This window comes from Rhinoderma darwinii, chromosome 12 (assembly GCF_050947455.1).
Source record: "Rhinoderma darwinii isolate aRhiDar2 chromosome 12, aRhiDar2.hap1, whole genome shotgun sequence".
Taxonomy (NCBI): Eukaryota; Metazoa; Chordata; class Amphibia; order Anura; family Rhinodermatidae; genus Rhinoderma; species Rhinoderma darwinii.
The window spans coordinates 79414277-79436755 of NC_134698.1; the positions used below are offsets into that span (position 1 = coordinate 79414277).

General features: G+C 46.9%; 1 protein-coding gene across 2 annotated transcripts in view; it reads right to left on the reverse strand.

Moving 5' to 3' along the window:
* Positions 1–22479, reverse strand: part of CDC42BPB (CDC42 binding protein kinase beta) — a 63635-nt gene that overhangs the window by 14899 nt on the left and 26257 nt on the right. Inside the window, exons 7-24 of one of the 2 annotated variants that reach the window (XM_075844263.1) lie at positions 21625–21825; positions 19904–20152; positions 16627–16706; positions 15556–15722; positions 14624–14746; positions 14053–14186; positions 11193–11435; positions 10748–10858; positions 9304–9548; positions 8715–8820; positions 7860–7984; positions 7276–7381; positions 6124–6174; positions 4597–4745; positions 2179–2273; positions 2008–2081; positions 1009–1098; positions 502–579 (exon numbers count right to left, since the gene is read on the reverse strand). In XM_075844263.1, coding sequence (XP_075700378.1) covers positions 502–579; positions 1009–1098; positions 2008–2081; positions 2179–2273; positions 4597–4745; positions 6124–6174; positions 7276–7381; positions 7860–7984; positions 8715–8820; positions 9304–9548; positions 10748–10858; positions 11193–11435; positions 14053–14186; positions 14624–14746; positions 15556–15722; positions 16627–16706; positions 19904–20152; positions 21625–21825 — 2427 coding nt within the window. The remainder of the gene's footprint in view (positions 1–501; positions 580–1008; positions 1099–2007; positions 2082–2178; positions 2274–4596; positions 4746–6123; positions 6175–7275; positions 7382–7859; positions 7985–8714; positions 8821–9303; positions 9549–10747; positions 10859–11192; positions 11436–14052; positions 14187–14623; positions 14747–15555; positions 15723–16626; positions 16707–19903; positions 20153–21624; positions 21826–22479) is intronic. The other variant, XM_075844264.1, reaches the window with a different exon arrangement.

Here is a 22479-nt window from a genome sequence, read left to right on the forward strand (position 1 = left end):
TCCTGGGAAACGGAGACAGGACTGCCCCCCCCCCCCCCCGGCAAATTTATAGGAAATGTCCGACTTCCTGGACGAGGCCGCGCTGACTCCACAGAGGAGCAGGAACTCCCCCCTCCCCCGTCACACAATATCGGTCCCTTGATAGTGGGCGAGGACATTGTGTCAGAACATCAGGAGATGAAGAAATGTGCGATCAGCGGATTTCATACAAGAGGTCAGCGAGCGCTGGGACGAGAATAAACCCCCAATACTGACAGGTACACAAATAATGTCCCCCGCAGCAGGACAAGGAACTAATAAGCTAAAGAAGTCTGCCTCCACTCCTGATCATTCTGCCGAACTGCATTCTGGGAGATGTAGTGTTTATACCAGTCACTTTACAGTAGTCTATGCGGAAGAAAAATCACATGTCCCAGAATTCAATACAGCGGTCAGGGAGTTCAAATGACGGATTCTCATCAGTAACCAAAGAAAATAAGTGATTTTGACTGGAGGACGAACCTTTGGAGCAGAAATGGACATCGGTGTAAATGATTGGGATGGAGCCGGCGGCGTCCGAGGTTGAGATCTTATCACCTCCTGCATGAAGAGACACGTTTATTAAAAGGCTTCACTCAGCAACAATTTCTTGGGGTGTGGGGGGGGGGTCATCAATAAATATAAAAACAAACAATATAATATCTTCAAAATCAAACTTTAAAGGGAAAAAGACCCGGCCTCGTGACCATAGTCACTAGTGATCGGCCTCTGATCCTCACGCTTGGACTGCGCATCTGCCCTAGTAAAGGAGGGGTTAATGTTTAACATAAGTTAATCGAGGGGGTCCCCAGAACACCCCTCTAAGGCAGGGCAAAATGCAGTGTAATGTGAGGATACAGGACAAAACCAGTATTCAGTGCCCGGTTCCCCCACATTATTGCATCGTCGAGCACCCAAGTCCCCCCATCAGAGGATCAGCGGGTAGAGATACAAGACCCTCTCATGTTCACATAACGCACACATCATTACCTCCGGCTGCTCTTGGCTTGAAGGAGCTAGAAGTGAAGGGGACACGTCCGGTTTGGGGGTCGAGATCTCGTGGTCACTGATCATGCTGGTCTGTGATATAAAACACAACGACAGGTCTCACTTTACGGGAACAAATATGAGGGATATCACATATGTACTTGGCACCCCAAAAATGCCGGGATCAGAGCAGTGACGGAGGAAGACGCGTCCTGATTATTTGTAAACAGAACTGAAACAGTGTAACATAAAAAAACTCTGCAACTTTCTAATTTACTTTGTGTTTCACCATTTTCAAGACCTCTGCATGCTCTCAGTGTAAGGAAAACAACCTTGTTTACATGCAGGGGCTTTAATCCCAACCCGACCTATTATTCTCACAGCTGAGGGTTTGTTTCCATTGTATCTAGTCTAGACAATCCTCTGAGCTAAACAGCCTGGAATCCAGACTGATACATGTTAACCTGCACTGATACATTGTAGCAAACTATCAGGACAGGACAGAGACTTGTGCTGTGGTGTTTAGCTTACAGAGGATTACCGTCACTGTCACTACTGATACAAAAAAATAATGCGCTGCAGCATTAAAAAAAAAAAAAAAAAAAAAAAAAAGTTTTTATATATGAAGGTTTCCATTCACTGACTGCAAACAGATCTGGGAAAAAGTGAAGAATTGGAGGACAAAGTTTATTAGAAATAAGCAGAATTTTTTGTTAAATTGACACAAACCTGGGAACCCCATTCTCATGTAACATATTATAATGTACAAGATGCAGTACACGTTAATGATGAGGGGGGCGCTATAAAAAGGAAAAACTACTTTGGCCACCATTTTCTAGAAGTTTTCTCAGTTCTTCAAAAAAAAATAAAAAAAAAAAGAGTCAAGGGGCATAGAAATCGGAGCCTGAAGATCAAGTCCAGAAGCTGCGAGATCCTGGATTCAGGTCTGAATAGTGTAGAGAAGGAATAGATGTGGGGCTATGGCGGGGCCCATCTACTCACCCTCAGGTCATGGGGCAGGGGGGAGGTGTTGAAGTATTCAAAGATCGACTCCTGGAAGTCCGGAAGCTTAAGACCTGAGGCAAAAGGCAGAAGTAGAATAAGAATTAGATAGAAGGCGGTGAAAACCCCAAGTCCCCCCTAAATACCCTAAGGGTCCGGAGGTGAACTGACCGCTGTCATCTCTCATTTTCTCCTCCAGCTTCTTCTTCACACTTTGCATTTCTTCCAGGAGCTCCTGGTTTTTAACCTCGGCCTCTTTTAGTTTACTAGACAAAAAGAAATAAATAAAAAATATTAGGACCGATACTGGAAACAGTCAGCAAGCTTGTCGACACTGCTCTCTGCCAACAGGAAACCAGCGGAACTTTGAATTCAGTTTTATGGACGAACAAAAGGTTAATCTGCACAAGGAGTCAAACAATTTACAGAGAAATCCAACAGTGTGTGTCGCGGTCACTCCGGCAGGTACAAAGACGCTGCTGCTTAACCCCTTCACCGCCGCCATCATTGCCACATTTACAAACAAAAATAAAACCTGAATTCTGAAATAGATTACACCCCTACATATTACACCCCTACATATTACACCCCACACATATTACACCCCTACATATTACACCCCACACATATTACACCCCTACATATTACACCCCACACATATTACACCCCTACATATTACACATACCCCACACATATTACACCCCTACATATTACACATACCCCACACATATTACACCCCTACATATTACACATACCCCACACATATTACACCCCTACATATTACACATACCCCACACATATTACACCCCTACATATTACACCCCTACATATTACACATACCCCACACATATTACACCCCTACATATTACACCCCTACATATTACACCCCTACATATTACACCCCTACATATTACACATACCCCACACATATTACACATACCCCACACATATTACACCCCTACATATTACACATACCCCACACATATTACACCCCTACATATTACACATACCCCACACATATTACACCCCTACATATTACACCCCTACATATTACACCCCTACATATTACACCCCTACATATTACACATACCCCCTACATATTACACATACCCCACACATATTACACATACCCCACACATATTACACATACCCCACACATATTACACCCCTACATATTACACCCCTACATATTACACATACCCCTACATATTACACCCCTACATATTACACCCCTACATATTACACCCCTACATATTACACCCCTACATATTACACCCCTACATATTACACCCCTACATATTACACCCCTACATATTACACATACCCCACACATATTACACCCCTACATATTACACATACCCCACACAAATTACACCCACACACTTTATACCCCCCCACCAGACACTTTTTACCCCCCCCCCGCACACACACACTTTATCCCCCCCCACCACACATATATTATATCCCCCCCACCACACTTTATCCCCCCCCCACCACACACTTTATCCCCCCCCCCACCACACATATTATATCCCCCCCACCACACATATATTATATCCCCCCCCACCACACTTTATCCCCCCCCCCACACACACTTTATCCCCCCCCACCACACACTTTATCCCCCCCCCACACACACTTTATCCCCCCCCCCACACATATATTATATCCCCCCCCACCACACACTTTATCCCCCCCCACACATACATATTATATACCCCCCCCCCACACACATATTATACCCCCACAGCCATATTTTATTACATTAAACACCTGGCACAGTGTAAATGCCACCCAGAACTTTACAATCGTGGACGCCTTCACTTCATGCAATTTTAACTTATTAAAGTATAATATGGGGAAAGAAATGCTAAAAGTCCGACCCAAGAAGTCCAGGATGTGCAGCGTTCACAGGTCACCTTTATCTGCACTCCTAGAACTTCACAATCACCAGAACTGACCAACAATCTGTCACTAGATGCGCAACTGCTCATGTCCTCACCCCTGTACCAGGACCCCCCCCCCTAAATGTGAGAATCAGAGTACAGATTGGTAAGAGGGGTTATAACATGAAGTCCCTTGACCCCCCCCCCTCCCTTTTCCTGGGGTCACTGGCAGCTGGACGGGGTGTGATCTCACTTCCTGCTCTCACTTGTAGCTCCGCCTCCCCCCTCTCCCCTACACAGACACAGAAGCGGGAAGTAAAACTTTTCATCATGCGCCCCAAAAAAATGCAGCTGGAGCTTTGATCCTTGTATCATTTGAAAGTGAAATTCTAGGTTTTAAAAAGCTGCGGGCGAGTGTTTAAAATCAGGACATTACATATGTCCTTGGCAGTGAAAGGGTAAAAACAAAAAACAAAACCTTATTTTGTAGCCAAACCAAAAAAAACAACTGCTGAGGCAAACGAGCGTGTGTTTCTATGGGAGAGGAGATAAGCGGTTGCCATACACATCTGTTGACGCTTATCTCGGGAAAGAGAATTTCCCATTCCCCCTGGGAGACGTGTGGATAGTCAGACTCGTAGATAAGATCCCATCTCATGTCTCCGTGCAGCTATAGAAGTAAAATAATAAAACTCCTCCGTACTTTTCAAAAGAGATGTTTGCGTCCTTCGCTTTCCTCAGCTCCTCCTGCACCGTGTGTTTGGCTCGTAACTCGGCGTCCAGTGCGGACTGCAGCTCCAGCCGCGCCGACATGTCCAGCTTCTGGCTGCGCCGGACCTTCCAGAGAGGATCCTGCGAAGAACAAGTGAATGTTTAATAATTATTACTGGTGCCCACCAGGCGTTGGGTGAACGGGCTCAGTACAGAGGCAACGTGTGAGGGTCTTCATCCTGCAGTCCATTGGTGCGGGTCACCAGTCTGATCTACTTTATATACAGAGGAGGAAAACAAGGTGGGGGTGGGGCATTTCGATGGAGTCTGTTAACCTCCTAATGTCTATGGGGACTGCCAGGTAGTTTACACCATCTGACGCTTCGTTTGCAATGGAGAGATAAGCGGCGCCAGGGGTGGCAAGAAATTCTATTTTGCCTGGAATGCTTATGCTCCCCTGCCCCTGTAAGCATTGCCCTGCCTTAGACTTTTCTATAGCATTAGGTTTTATACTTGGCCGCTTATCTCCTCAGCACTACTAAAACAGCATGACAGAGCCAAGGGCATGTGAATGGTGGAGTCGGAGTAATTTCTGTCCACTGAACGACCGTTTGGCCAATGGCCGTCACATGTTTACATCTCTACTTCTCGTCTTGGCTGGTCGAGGGCTTATCTTGATCAAGGGGAGCCGCTTTTCTCCATTCAAGAGGTGGCCCAACCAAAACCAAGCAGTGCCGTGAGAGCAGTGTCTTCATTTTAGGTGAATAGGGCTCAACCCCCAGGACCCCATATCTCCCCCTGACAGCACCTGACGAGCATTATTCGCCATTTACGTGTTCGGTAGTATATCGCCGCAGTAAAACCGCGTTAATGCCGCAGATTGTGGAATAATCAGAGAAAATGGCTTTATAGAATAACCAGAAATATAAAATCACCATCCACCAAATTTAGAGCATCCCCAACACCAAAAACAAAGGAAAAAGTTTCTTCAGATTGTGCGACCGAGAAAAGAAGAGGAAACAGAAGTCGCAGATTCAGCCGGAGGAGATTCCTCAAAATCCATCACAAGTTTAAAAAAGATCATTTCCCCCAAAAATCACAAAATCTCCAGAACACAGAAGCTCCTCGAGTGATCGTCATCGGTTTCCGGGAAAGCTGGGTGAAATGATTATGGCCGACATTACAACTAGAGCCCTGAACAGCAAATACACCGGAGCCGTGGATGGATCACCGAATAACGAAGCACAAATCCCATTCAGGAGTCTGGAAAAGTTGGGTGACCGGCCCTGTGAGTTGCCATACTTGTCTCCCAGATTTTACAACTGCGTGAGGACTGGAGGACCGGGATTTCAGGGGGAAATGTTCTTTTAAGAGACACGATCGCAAGGTTGTGCGACTTGTGTGTAGATATCAGGAGTTCCGACACATGCGGGACGGTCATCCAGCAGAGACGACTACAGATTCCCACCACCAGAGGACCAGATACGCAGAAAGCTCGGGGCGACCCCACGGCACTCACCAGCCTGTCTGAACTGTACGGGCCGAGACCTTGCTGGAATGACATTTCGGGCTGAAGCAACAATCAGAACACAACGAGTTACCAGAAATGAATAAAAAAATTACAACCTACATGTGGTCCCCGCTCCTTCCACAAGATCAGCGCAATCCTCTCCTGAAATACTCTGTGCAGCTGTGGCCCCTGCACCTTCCGCTATGTAACCTCCCGAAGGATCAGCACAATCCTCTCCTGAAATATTCTGTGCTGCTGTAGACCCTTCTCCTTCCACTATGTAACCTCCAACAAGATCAACACAATCCTGTCCCCGAGTACACTGTGCAGCTGTGGACCCTCCACATTCCCCCCAGATAATAAAACTGCTCATGCCACAAGGGAAGTACACTCTCCTCAAATACTATGTGCTGCTGTGGTACTCTGGTCCTCTATCTATGTAACGATCAGCCTGTCACCTCTCGTTTGCTGACTCCACTGCTCACAGCAGGACACGTGCAGCTGCATCCCCACTAAGAAAATCGTATGAGGGGACAGATTACCGCCCGTCTCCCACAAGATTAGTGCATTACTCTGCTAAAATACTCTGCCCTGCTGAGACCGTTCCCCTGTTCTGATTGGATAGGTCGTTTCTTACTCATCATTCCCGTTCAAGCAGGAATTAAAGGGGTTGTCCAGTTTGAGCCGGTTTCTTATAATGATGACCTATCCAGAGGATAGGTCATCAGTATATGATTGGTGTGGGTCAGACAACCAGACCCCGCACCGATCTGCTGTTCCGGCTGCCGGTGGCTCGATCACTGTGTAGCCGCCATGCTACAGTATTCAAGTCAATAGGATCAGAGCTGCAGTAACCCGGCACAGCCGCTCTACAGTGATCGCAACCTTCTGCTTCCGGCACCAACCCCCGGAGACAGTCGGAACAGCTGATCGGTGCGAAATCCGGATTTTGGTCGTCCCCCCCCCCGATCATAAAAAACAGCTCCCAACCTGTACAACCTCTTAAACAACAGAATACTTGACACTCATTTTAATAAAAGCTTCAGATTTCAATATTTTCTCCAATTTTGGGGAAATTCAACGCTGCAATCTAATATTAATAGGATAAGCAGTCACCAAGATAAACAGTGACGCTTATCTTTTACGAATACCTGTACTTACCAGTGTTCTGGATCCCAGGCTGGAGCTTCTCAGTGTCTCGAGCTCCTCAGTCATCTTAGACGCCAACGCCTGCAGATAACCTCGGGCGTCCTTTTCGTCGCTTACCCTGTAAAACAAAAGGGTTCATATAAATACATCCGAGATATCACGGATATAAATCAAATAGGAGGAGAAGTTAGCTACTTCCTCCTTCACTCGTATCATTGAACAAGAGTTACATAAATCGGGTAACCATTAAAAGGCGATGAATGAGGGTGAGGGGTCTGCTCTGACCGACACATCCCTAATGGACAAATAAGAATCTGGTCACCGATACCAGATCACATGTCACAATCTACAGGCAGGGATTCAATCAAGCATGTATCTGTACAATGAAAGGGTTCACTCAATGGGACTCATTGCCAGGGAGCATTGAGAGAGGGAGGCATGGCTCCCGGTGACAGAAATGATCCCTTATAGGAGCTACATGGCGGACAGTGGTGTGAGCCAGAGAGCTACTTCCTGTGACAGAGATTTGAGGTACAGGAAGCGGCACTTCCTCTCCGGACAGTGGACGGTATAGGACGAGGTGAAAAGCCACATACCACTGGATGATCTCTGCAATCTGAGCCTCCCAGTGAGCCACGGATTCCTTCTTGGTGGTCAGGTCTTGCAGCTCATCCTCCATTTGTCTGTTTTGTGCGGTTAGTTTATCCACAAAGGAGCAGAGCTGGAAAAGTTACAAGGAAACACGAGAGTTAGAAAGTTACACAAAAACGTCACGATTCACCAGTGACCGATATAAAGACGACGATAGATAAACTCTGGTAATGCATGACCCGATCCCTGCAGGTAGTGAACCGTGCGTAATAAGGATATTATGATCCGGGCTGTAAACGGTAGAGGATTGAATCTCATAACACGGGAACGCAGGCAGCAGCAAATATCTCCGAGCAGTACAGGTGTATAGGTCAGGTGCCTCAGCCAAGGGCAGAACTACTGTGGGGCCCACCCTAACCCACACCACTGGTAAAGAACCTCAGGGGTGAAGGACGCTTAGAGTAGGTGAGACACCCGAGATCATACACACAGGACCAGAATACCTTTTCAGGGGTTCTCCACTAGGGCAAACCCCTTTTTTTTGTTAGAAGGGTCCCTTGAGAATAAGCTGATAAGGTGCCCAGCTGCTGGGGCCATCATTGATCAGTGTAATCTGTAGTGGAGGCTGCAGCAAGTGTTCAATTCTCCTGCAGCACCCCCACAGGAGAAATGAAGTATTACAGAATCATTGAAATCAATAGGCTGACTGTGTAATGCATGGATGTGTCGGGTCCTCCAGAGGGAGAGACGCTCTTTGTAGCCGCTCTTGGCTCTGGCTAATAGAGGAGAGTCCTGAACAGAAGTCCCTAACAGGGCATTTAAAAATGGGCTTTTGAACCACCCCTGATGGTCTGTCCTACCCTCTCCGTCTCTGTAGAAAGCTTCTTATTCTCTTCCAGTAAGATGGTTCGTTCTCTTTCATACTTTTCCTTCACAGTCCCCACAGCTTCCTCCATTTCAGTTTGTCTGAAAAAGAGGGGAGAAAATATTTTATAGTTTCTTGTATCGGCTTCTATGGTCACCGGGGGCCAACCCAAACCTCGGTGAACAGATCTCTCATCACTAGCCCACCAGGGTCAGCCTGGTCAAAGACATTCAACAACTGCCCGACGCGCCGGGACCCCTCCAGTAACCTGCATTTTTGGCACAGACCAGTGGTTTCCAACCTTTGGCTTTCCAGCTGTTGCTGGACTACAACTCCAGAATGCCCAGGGATGTCAGGGCATGCTGGGAATTGTAGTTTCGCAACAGGTTGGAGACCATTGGCTTTGTCAATGTAAGGAGGAGCATCAAAACCCTCAGACATCATCTAGATCTATGAGCTCGTGCAGACCACGCTTGTTTATAGATGACAGCGGGCATGCAATGGGCGATATAACACCACACCCGCGTGGCACAGTACGGCCCACGTCCCGTAGATCACATCATCCGGTAACCAGCGAGTCTCACCTCTCTCGTTTCGCTTTCTCCAGCTTATCCTTCAACATGAGGATCTCCTTCTGCAGGGCGAGCTGATGGCTCTCGGAGTCGTGCACCCCCTTCTTTATGTTCTTTAATTCCATTGAGTGGGAGGTCTCTCGCCGGAGTAACTCTTCCTCGTAGTACAAGATCTTCTTCTCCAGCTCGGATTTGACTTTGGACAGCTCCTGCTGGTGCTCCAACGTGACCCCTGGCGTGCGACCCCCCTGCTTCAACTGAGCAAACACAAGAGATTGGTCGCTGTAGTAAAGCCGCGGGTGTATTGAAAAGTAACATTTACACGCAGTTCTTGTGTTTTGCCCCCTTACAACTTAAAGGGTAACTAAACGTTCAAAAAACTTCTGACACGAGCATGGAGACCCCCGCCGATCGCGAACACAAAGCGGCAGAAGCCCCCGGGTGAGCGCTGAGCTGCTTTGTTTCTGATCGGCTTTTCCTCGGAGAGTCGAGCAGTCGGTGGACGGACACATAGACTTTGTATTGAGCCTGAACACCAACTGCTCGGCTTTCCAAGAAAAGCCGATCAGAGACAAAACGGCTCAGCGCTTCTGCCGCTTTGTTTTAGCGATTGGCGGGGGTCTCCGTGCTCGGACCCTCACTGATCAAAACTTCTGACATGTCAGAAGTCTTTTGAACATTTAGTTACCCTTTCAGAAATGTTACAACTGCATCTGGTCTAGACAATTCTGAACTGATACATTGTAGCAAACTATCAGGACAGGAGACAGATTTGTGCTGCTGATGCATTAAGGGCCTGTTCACATGACCGTTGCCCTTCCGTCTGAGGTGAGGTTTCTGTCAGGTTAACCCCTTAACGCAAACGGAAACCTAAGCTTCCATTTCCCTCACCATTGACATCAATGGCGACAGACACCTAGCTAATGGCTTCCGTCTTTGTTCCGTTGTTCTTGACGGAACCAATAGCCCAGTCGACTGCGCTATTGATTCCGTCAAAACGATGGATCCACTCAACGGAACACAGGCGGTGATGTGAACACAGCCTAAGCTTACAAAAAATGGTCTAGACTGAAAACTATTGTAGCAAACCCTCAGCTGTGAGACATATAAGGTCTGTATGGGTTTTCCTATTCACTTAAAGGAGTTCTCTCAAAACAAACACTCATGGTAAAATCCACATGATATTGAAGGTCTGATCGATGTGGGTCCTGTAACTACCACAGAAGTAAACGAGAGACATGGAAACCGTATGCCATAAATGACTGTTGTGAGACAACCCCTTTAAAGCAAGCAGAGACATTGAAAGCGGTGAGATAGCCGTGTAAATATTCAACTCGTTACTTGGAGCGGTCAGTTGTGGCCCCGTCCAGTGATGTCAGCGCTGTGGGTAGCGATTGTCCGGGGCAGTCACAACATACTAGGAGCGCGTCTTATGGCAGAATTGGGGGTCTCGTACCTTCATGGCCTGCAGTTCACTTTCCAGCTGCTTGGAGAAGTGGTCGCTGTGTTCCCGCAATTTGCGTTCCTTGGAGGCCTCAGCAGTGGAGTCTTCAAGTTGGACCTCCAGCTGTCAACAAAATCACAACAAATACTGTAAAGGGGCAACGTATGGGCACTGGGACCTTCTACTGGGACTGTCACTGACATCTAGATCGCCTCCCCCAAATCAGCGCCGCCAGAAATACAACGAAGCCCAGTTCACTTGAATGGGACTGCTGTAATACCAGGCAAAGCACCTGGTCGGGGGTGGCGCTGTTTTGGAAGAAAAGGGGCGGTAGCCTATTCATTCTAGTCATGACGGCGGGCGCCAGCGGTCGGATTTTCACCGGACATTAAGTCCCTAACTGCTCGATACGTCATTAATGTTCGGTCAAGTCCCTTTAAATCTATAAACCGGTCACCTCTTTTCTGGCCTTCTCAGACTTTCGCATTTCCTGGCGCATGGCGTCCAGTTTTTGCACGACGACTTCCAGTTCTTCCTCCTTATCCCGGAGCTGGCGGGAGAGCTTTTGTTTCTGAGAGCGGAGGTCGGCCATCTTCTCGTTGAGCTCGGAGAACTCTTGCAGGGCGTACTTTCTCTGTTGCTGCGCGTCTTTCAGCTCCTTCGTCTGAGCTTTCAGCCTCTCCTGCGCTTCAGTGTGTTGCTTCATATGGAAAGAAATAGAAGGTGAATCCCGCCATTTTTTTTTTTTTTACATTCCTAAATTTTGTTTACTATGGCAACATGTATTTTTGTTAATTTTACATATATTTGCTATAGGTAAATGATCTAGTATAGACTAGACTAGAGGGAAAACGTATATTTACACACATCTATATAGACATGACATTGCTTGCAGCCATGGTAACCAGAATGAAAACCTCCATGCTTTACACTGCAGGCTGCATTCAGAGAACTGGAGGGAAGTGGAAAATAGAAACAATATTTATATTACAAATAATTTTTTTCTCATTTTAATGTTATTTATATAAAGGTTTGAACCCCTTTCTATTATTTGGAGTGGAGTGATGTCGGCCCAATTATCGTCAGATCACGCAGAAATATATCAGGCCGTATGGAGACCGCTTCACCTGAATTCGGGGTCTCCACATGGTGCCTAGAATGAGGTAAATCAGCTCAGGGGTGCTGTAAGTGGCCGCAGAGGCTCTCCCTCCAATCACCACCAGAGGGCGCTCTCAGCAATGATTAGAGGGGAGACACTGACAGGGCGGCTGAAGAAACTTGAGGCTCCCCCTGAACTCTATAGCTGCCCAAGCACTTTACATACGTTCTTTCAGCCGACAGCTATTCCTCCCCACCGCCCGCGTGGCTGGGCCGAGCATGCATACGTTTTCAATGGGGAGAAGGGAATGCTGCGAGGCAGTGGAAACAAAATATCAGGCACGCGGAAACCCCCATATACATTAGACAGCCGGTCCTGCCAAAATAGATGGGGACAGCCAAGTTTTGTTTAATATGTATGGGTCCCTTTAAAAGGGCTTGATTGGAATAAAAAAAAAAAAAAAAGGCCCCCCCCACCCCGCAGAAACAGCGCCACATCTGGTATTGCAGCTCATCCTTATTTGTGTATCTTATATACACTTAAATGAGAATGAGCTGCAATACCAGTCATGACCTATGGAACAAAGTGGCGCTGTTTCTGCGTGTAAAGAAAAAAACTAAAATAAATAAAGACCTTTTTTTCTAATTCCATTGAACCCCTTTAAAAGGGACCATTACACATTGAATTACACTTGGTCGTACCCATTTTTTTCTCTAACCCTGGACAACCCCTTTAAGAAACTACATCTAGAGGACGCGTGAACATTCAAGACGAATCGTTCCCCCAAGTACACTTCGCATGTCCACGTTCCACTCATTTCATCAACTTTGTTTCTTCCAAATAGTAGACAGGCTTATTACAGTCACTCTACACAAAACATGTCAGTCTCTACTGCAGTTCTGGTATTATATTCGCAAACGAGATATATAAAAAAACAAAACAAACAAAAAACACCTCAAAAACTAAATAAGCCCCTGAGATGGAGCCTCCGGGAATGTCGATGATTTACAGTAACAATTTCCTTCTTTTTTTCATCCTCCAGAGACTAAAACCCATCTGTATCATTTTACTTGAGACTCTTAAAGGGATATTGCTCAATTAGTTTGACCTTTCACACAGGCACATGACAGACCTGGAGGACAGATGTGAAGCTTACGCAAGACTGACGGCCCCTGTAAAAAAAGAAACCCCAGCGCCAACTAGCCAGCCCAGCGCCAACTAGCCAGCCCAGCGCCAACTAGCCAGCCCAGCGCCAACTAGCCAGCCCAGCGCCAACTAGCAACCCCAGCGCCAACTAGCCAGCCCAGCGCCAACTAGCCAGCCCAGCGCCAACTAGCCAGCCCAGCGCCAACTAGCCAGCCCAGCGCCAACTAGCCAGCCCAGCGCCAACTAGCCAGCCCAGCGCCAACTAGCCAGCCCAGCGCCAACTAGCAACCCCAGCGCCAACTAGCCAGCCCAGCGCCAACTAGCCAGCCCAGCGCCAACTAGCCGGCCCAGCGCCAACTAGCCAGCCCAGCGCCAACTAGCCAGCCCAGCGCCAACTAGCCAGCCCAGCGCCAACTAGCATCCCCAGCGCCAACTAGCATCCCCAGCGCCAACTAGCCAGCCCAGCGCCAACTAGCCACCCCAGCGCCAACTAGCATCCCCAGCGCCAACTAGCCAGCCCAGCGCCAACTAGCCACCCCAGCGCCAACTAGCCACCCCAGCGCCAACTAGCCACCCCAGCGCCAACTAGCAACCCCAGCGCCAACTAGCAACCCCAGCGCCAACTAGCAACCCCAGCGCCAACTAGCAACCCCAGCGCCAACTAGCAACCCCAGCGCCAACTAGCAACCCCAGCGCCAACTAGCAACCCCAGCGCCAACTAGCAACCCCAGCGCCAACTAGCAACCCCAGCGCCAACTAGCCAGCCCAGCGCCAACTAGCCAGCCCAGCGCCAACTAGCCAGCCCAGCGCCAACTAGCCAGCCCAGCGCCAACTAGCAACCCCAGCGCCAACTAGCAACCCCAGCGCCAACTAGCAACCCCAGCGCCAACTAGCCAGCCCAGCGCCAACTAGCCAGCCCAGCGCCAACTAGCCAGCCCAGCGCCAACTAGCAACCCCAGAGCCAAGGATATTCCATATATTCATTCCAATAACCCGAATCATCAGAAATGCCGAACCACTGGACGTTTCATCGCCATCAGACTGTGGACCAGACCCAAAACATGTAGATCACCTTCTGCAGATCCTCTCTCTCCTGTTTCAGGGTCCTCTGCTGCTTCTCCAGACTTTTCATCTTGTTCGCAGAATCTTCCAGCTGCTGGCGCAGAGTGACGGCGTCCTCCAGTTGGCGCTCGATCCGGTTTGAATCTTAAATAATCAAAAGAATCAAAAATATAAATATAAAAATAGAATAAGGCCCCGTGCACGCGACCGTATATTTCATCCGTAATTACGGACCCATTAATTTCTATTGGCCACGGACACCTTCAGTATTTTTACGGATCGGCGTCCGTGCTGAAAAAATGATAGAGCCCGTCCTATTCTTGTCCGTAATTATGGCTCGGACTCCCACATAGAAGTCTATGGGATCTTCCGTAAATACGGCCGGCTGCGGATGTGCATCTGTAAACCGTCCGTATTTACCGAAGGGTTGCTAGGCAACATGTTGATGACATCATTTGCAGCCTCCCTTTTTTATGGATCCTTATTTACGGGTGCATGGGGCCTAAAACTCGGGAGAAAAGTAAATTGAACACATGACCCCCTCCATCACTGGGCCGAGCCTCTCCGATAACGGGGGATACCTGATATTTTATTCTTCAAGCGCTCGATTTCCTCGTTCAGCTTCCGAATTTCTTTGTCCCGGTTTAAGGTTCCCCCCATCGACCGACTGGAGCCCTGGAGGGACTGGACTGTCTGTGTGGACTCTGGAGGGAATAAAAAAGCAATATTAGGAGGATAATATGAGGAGGTCCGGCCCCCCGAGATCCCCTCCGATTGCACTGTTTGTTTGATCTTTGCTCCCGCGAGATGTGGACGCGGAGCTGACGGGTCACAGTATTCGGAGGCCACAACGACCCCTTTGCTCTAGCAAACACATGTACCCCGCTCACACCCAGGCTGCAGCTAAGCCGGCAAACAGCACATCATACCCGAGCATCGCCTGTGAACCTTCATGGGAAATCTGCTGTGATACCATATATGCAGGAAAACTGCAACCTACCTGAGTAATGTATTTACATCTCAGAAAAGGCGGATTTAAAGGGGGCTCCCGTTAACTTTAAAGTATATCTAACGGATATGACATATAAAAGTCAGATGGGCTGGGACCCCACTCAGCGCTTTCTGTACCTCTAATAGAATATAATGTAGGGGGGCTAAACTTCTGTGGTAACTGCTCCGCCGAGCACCCGCTTTCTCAGGATCAGTGGGTTTTCCAGCGTTCGGACCCCCAAAGATCTGACTTGTAATAGATAACGTGGCTCAGCCACGTCAACTTGTCAAAAACCTCAGTTATTTTCTCACCTGAAACATTGATCACCTGTGGGATGTGCGGCCTCGGCTCCTCTTGACCTGATTATAGAGAATGGGGAACATGGGACCCCCACACACCTAATATCCTTTCCCAGCGGTTAGATGATATGTAATAATCCCCCTCACGGTCAGTAAGGCTTTGGGGGTCTCTACACTGAGTGGTCTATTTGGAGGAGTTTTCCTGAGAACCTCAATGACTGACCCTGCAGCTTCCTGTTCAGCTCCAGCTTCTCCTGCTCCAGCCTCCGTATCCTGCGCTCGTAGGCGTCGATCTGCAGGCTGTTCTCCAGGCCGCGCTGCACGTCATCATCTTTGGTCACGGCGTTGGTGTGAATGATGTCCTTCAAGGAGCCGCGGTCAGAAAAGCAGCTGAAAACACAAGAATAAAATCGAACTGAGAAGACGACAAGTATATACTAAACGCGTAACCACGGCAGCGGGATCAGGACATTTCCCATACAGTTTACCTATAAGACCTGAACTATGTGGCTGCAGGGTCTCGGCGATCAGTTCTAACCATGGGGGGTCAGTTTGCTCTGGTCTTAATGGGCAGAAGGGTTGGAACAACTTCAGGTATGTCAAGTAAAAATATTAAAGGGGTTATCAATGTGTTGTCTGTGTAATACAGGACAGGACGGGTCCTCCGGAGGGGGAGACGCTCTATGTAACGGAGGACGGACCCCAACAGATGACCCTGCTCTATTTAATCAGAATTCCTTAATAAGGTGTAGGAGTTTATATATATTTTTTTTAAACTGGATAACCCCTTCAAAGGGTAACTAAACGTCAAACTTCTGACGTCAGAAGTTTTGATAGATGGGGGTCCGAGCACTGAGACCCCCACCAATCGCTAAAATGAAGCGGCAGAAGAGCTCGTGTGAACGCTCAGCCACTTCGTTTCTATTCGGCTATTTCCGGAAGTTGATGTATCGGAGTGCGGGCTCAGTAGAAAGTCTATCAGTCTGTACTCCGCTACATTGGCTGTCCGGGAAAAGCCGAACAGAAACTAAGTGCTTCTGCCGCTTCGTTTTAGCGATTGGTGGGGGTCTCCGTGCTCGGACCCCCACCGATCAACACTTCTGACAAGTCAGAAGATTGTCAAATGTTGTTACTCTTTAACATAGAAACGCATTGTCCTCTGGACTGACAGAAGGGTCGTGTGAACGGCTCCATAGCATGCGGTCTAACATGACCCCCTCCCCCCCAGTATGGCGCACCAGTGGGGGCTGTTACTTTTCCATCATAAGCTCGTTTCATAGTGCACAACGTTTACCTGTCAGTTGTGTATGTGAATCCTACAAACGGAAGGTGGAACCCTGAAAACCCACTGTGTGTACTTGGGGGGACCATTTCCTACAAGAGATAAAGAAATAGATACTTGTAAAACAGATACATGATATAGATATACAGCCCCACACACATTATATATAAAAAGACCCCATTAAGTTGGACCGAATATATATATATATACACACACACACACACACACACACACACACGGTATACAATATACACACACACACACGGTATACAATATACACACACACACACACACACACACACACACACACACACACACACATGGTATACAATACACACACACGGTATACAATATATACACACACACGGTATACAATATACACACAAAAACACACACATGGTATACAATATACACACACACACACACACATGGTATACAATATACACACACACGGTATACAATATACACACACATGGTATACAATATACACACACACACACACACACACGGTATACAATATACACACACACGGTATACAATACACACAATATACACACACACGGTATACAATATATACACACACACGGTATACAATATACACACAAAAACACACACATGGTATACAATATACACACACGGTATACAATATACACACACACACACACACACACACACACGGTATACAATATACACACACACACACACGGTATACAATATACACACACACACGGTATACAATATACACACACACGGTATACAATATACACACACACGGTATACAATATACACACACACGGTATACAATATACACACACACGGTATACAATATACACACACACGGTATACAATATACACACACACGGTATACAATATACACACACACGGTATACAATATACACACACACGGTATACAATACACACACACACACACAATATACACACACACGGTATACAATATATACACACACACACACACACGGTATATAATATATATATACACACACACACGGTATACGATATACACATGGTATACAATATACACACACACACACACACAATATACACACACAATATATACACACACAAGGTATACAATACACACACACATGGTATACAATACACACACATGGTATACAGTATACAATACACACACGGTATACAATACACACACGGTATACAATACACACACACAGTATACAATACACACACGGTATACAATACACACACGGTATACAATACACACACACACAGTATACAACACACACACGGTATACAATACACACACACACACACACACACACACACACGGTATACAATACACACATGGTATACAATACACACATGGTATACAATACACACATGGTATACAATACACACACATGGTATACAATACACACACATGGTATACAATACACACACACACACACATGGTATACAATACAATACACACACGGTATACAATACACACACACACACGGTATACAATACACACACGGTATACAATACACACACACATGGTATACAATACACACACACACATGGTATACAATACACACACGGTATACAATACACACACACACGGTATACAATACACACACGGTATACAATACACACACACACACACGGTATACAATACACACACGGTATACAATACACACACACACACGGTATACAATACACACACACATGGTATACAATACACACACACACACACATGGTATACAATACACACACACACACATGGTATACAATACACACACACACACACATGGTATACAATACACACACACACACATGGTATACAATACACACACACACATGGTATACAATACACACACGGTATACAATACACACACGGTATACAATACACACACGGTATACAATACACACACGGTATACAATACACACACACACACATGGTATACAATACACACACGGTATACAATACACACACACACACACATGGTATACAATACACACACGGTATACAATACACACACACATGGTATACAATACACACACGGTATACAATACACACACACACACACATGGTATACAATACACACACACACGGTATACAATACACACACACACGGTATACAATACACACACACATGGTATACAATACACACACACACACATGGTATACAATACACACACACACACATGGTATACAATACACACACACACACATGGTATACAATACACACACACACACATGGTATACAATACACACACACTTCCAGACGTCCGGTTATACAGTCACTGCACTAAGAGTGCTTCATTTCTGCTATTTATGAACGATCTTCAGTGTCGGCTGCTTTTAACCTCAGCTTTGTTAGGTCAGGACTGCAGCTTAGGTTCATTCTCCATTGGAGTCTGTGGTAGGGGGGTTACCTCTTGTCTCATTACAGGCTGCAGGTTTATTCCTCCCCTTGCTTTACACTGCAGTTCTGCTTGTTTAGATTGCCTACTGTGTATAATAACGGAGAGCTGAAAAGATGATTATCGGGAAATCGCCGCACACATACAGCGGGATCTTCTCTAGGGTACAGTCGGATATTCACCTATGAGAAATCCTCTTATAATGCACTGAGCACTTATAAATAGGAAGGCTTCCATTTGTGTGGAGTTCTCCAGAGAGGCTGGATGTGGCTCTTAACTAGGGGCCCCCGATATCAGACACTTTTAGCTAAACCGTTGGCCAGTACTAGAAAAACATGGTTGCTTTCTTCCAAAAACAGCGCCACACATGTTCACAGGTTGTGTGAGGTATTGCAGTTCAGGTTCAATGGAGCAGAGCTGCGATACCAGAAAACAACCCATGGACAGGTGTGGAGCCGTCTTTGGAAAAAAAACGCCATGTTTTTCTTATCCTGGACAAACCCTTTACGAATATGATGGATGTAGTGGAGCATATTCTAGACAAACTCCACATCGTGCCATTAAAGGGGTATCCCCATCTCAGACATGTATGGCATATCCGCAGGACAGGTCATAGCCGTATGAAAGGTGCGGGTTCCAGGGAGATCTGGAGAACGGTCGTCCTCTGCATCCGGGGGGCGAATAGACGGAGAGGCGGCTGCGCACGTGCGTGGCCTCTCCATTCACTTCTATTGAGAGTTAGAAAACAGGCAGACGAGCATGTTCAGACCCCCAGTTTTTAGATAGGGGGGCGGATACCAGAGGTGGGACCCGCACCTATCTGACATTCTGTGGCTATGCCATAAACGGCAGGAATGCCCCTTTAAGCCATACGGTTATGACCCGGCCCTCATCCTCCACTTACAGGATTCCGGAGGATGTCGTCGTCCACATCAAAGTTGGACGTGTCGGAGGGACTGCTGACATCGGGAATGTACGGGGCCTCCATGTTCCGGATATTTTCCCAGTCGATGCCATCAAAAAACGTGTGGGTTTTGAAGTCGTCTATCCCGTTCTGCCCCAGTCTGCGCTCCCGGCTGCAGATCAGACGCTGGATCAGATCCTTGGCGGTTTCCGACACGTCGGCGATGTGAGAGGGAAACTGGAATCTCTCCTGAAATAAAGAACCACCGGAAGGATCAGAGCAGATCTCCTGTATGTGAAACGTGCCGGAGGCGTAATAACGAAAAGTTCTGCAACTTCCTAATATAATTAGCATTTCAATTCCCTCAAGATCTCTGCAGACGGTCAGTGAATGGAGACATTCTTGTGTACATTTAACGACTGGAAACCCCTTACAGACCCAACACTCCTCACAAATGAGTTTGTGACCAGTCTAGACAATCCTGTTACAACCGAATCCATCAGCAGCACAAATCTCTCTCCTTGTCCCGAGAAGTTGTTACAATGTATCAGTTCAGGTAAAATGTAGAATGGAATCCAGGCTGTTTCGCTCCCACAGGATTGTCTAGAGTGGATAATTGTAACAAACCCTCAGCTGCGAGAAGAGTTCTGCTACGATGAGATTTCAACCTCTAGATGGAAACAAAGGTTTTTATTCACTGATAACAAGCGGAGATCTTTAAACGGTTACATTCTCGTTGCCAGTTTCAAAATCTCTGCTTATTGTTGGTGAACGAAAAAGTCACAAAACCCTCAAAATAAAAACACAATAGAACAACGGTCACATAAGAGTGAAGTGGAAACTGTGAAGTCTCATGGCGGTACGCCGGCAGCTCGCGCGGGGACAGACGGGGCAGGGTGAGCGGACGCCAGCACTGCTGTATTTGCTCTAGAGCTGGAGCGCTGCCATGACTCGCAGGAAGCCGTCAGCGTTACATGTATATTTAATAGAAAATCAGCACCACTTAATTACAGACGTGAAGAACTAATTATCCATTTAGGACGAGACAATGCCGAGTAGTGAAACCAGCGGGAGATCAGCTACGCCAAACGTTAAAAGGATTCCTCACAGGCGGCACGCCAAAAATAACGTTATAAATACCACGTCTTCTCCTACATTCAAGTACTAGGAACTAGATTGATTTATCGCAAGGAGAGGAGAAGTTAGCTACTTCCTCCACATCATTGCACTAAACTTCCAGCATTACTTTTTTTTTTTTAATCAAGAACGATCACAATATTAAAACCATATGGGATATCATTGAGAATGAAGGCTCGGGGGTCGCTCGATTCACAACTAAATATCTGGTGACAGATTCCATATTAGGTCTCTCACTCTATAGACAACGATCCAGCAGGTCTCTGAACAGTGGGAGGGATGGGAAAGAAACGGTTGTGTCTTTTTAATTGACTGCCAGGGAGAGCTGAGAGAGGGAGGTGGGGGATGCTCTGGGTGACAGAGGAAAAAGCCCCATGAGACCTAATATGGCTGACACTGGAAGCAGACAGCTACTTCCTGCCTGAAGTCACGCCTACCAGTAAAGAGCACACACAGGGACTGCAATACAAGCATTAAAGGAGCACAGGCACATTTTTAGGATTAGCTGGAGATACTCTTTGAAGGTTGTAGACAAAGGCAACTTCGCCAGCGCGGACGATACGATAATACGGATTACCGCTCACCTCATGGTTCATGATCTTTCCGTAGGTCTCCACCAGCGACTCTGCATAGAAAGGGGTTTCTCCATATAACATTTCGTACATACAGACGCCCAGGGACCACCAGTCACACTCGGGCCCATATTTCCCCATCCCGTCCTCCATAGCCTGTAAGATTTCCGGGGAGATGTAGTCCGGAGTGCCTACCGCCACTGACGACTGCACCTACACGGCAAGAAGACGACTCAATGTAAAGGATGTATACAGTGTGAACAGATGGAGAGCCGTTTTCAGTTTCATATACATGAAGTTTTCTCATTACAAATTTATTTTGTGTTTAAATTTCTCACCATTTTCAAGATCTCTGCTTGCCATCAGTAAAAGGAAGCATTGTAGAGGCTGAAAACCAAAACACGCCTAACTTTCTCACAGCTGAGGGTTTGCTGTAATTGCATCCAGTATAGACGTTCCTTTGCGAGCTTAATATCCTGAACTCCAGGCTGAGACATGGCTGCAAATGATCAGGACAGAGATTTGTGCTGCTCTTCGGCTCCGTTCACACAGAGTTTTTTGCAGGTGGAAAAATGTGCCTCAACTCCTGCCTGCACTCTTTGCAGCGTTTTTCGGCAGCGGCCGTTGAGCGCTGCGGGCAACAAAACGCAGCGAAAACCGCTTTCTCTGCCTTCCATCAAGGTCACTGCGAGGTCAGAGACTGAAACACCTGAAGAAAGTGCAGGTCGCTTTTTTCCCACGAAAAAAACAAAAAAAACACCTCCGCCTCCCATTGAAAATCAATAGGAGGCGCTTTCAGACATTTTTTGGCGCGGTTTCATCGTCAAAAAACGCGCACATTTTTTTTTCAATAGGGCATTAGAGTTA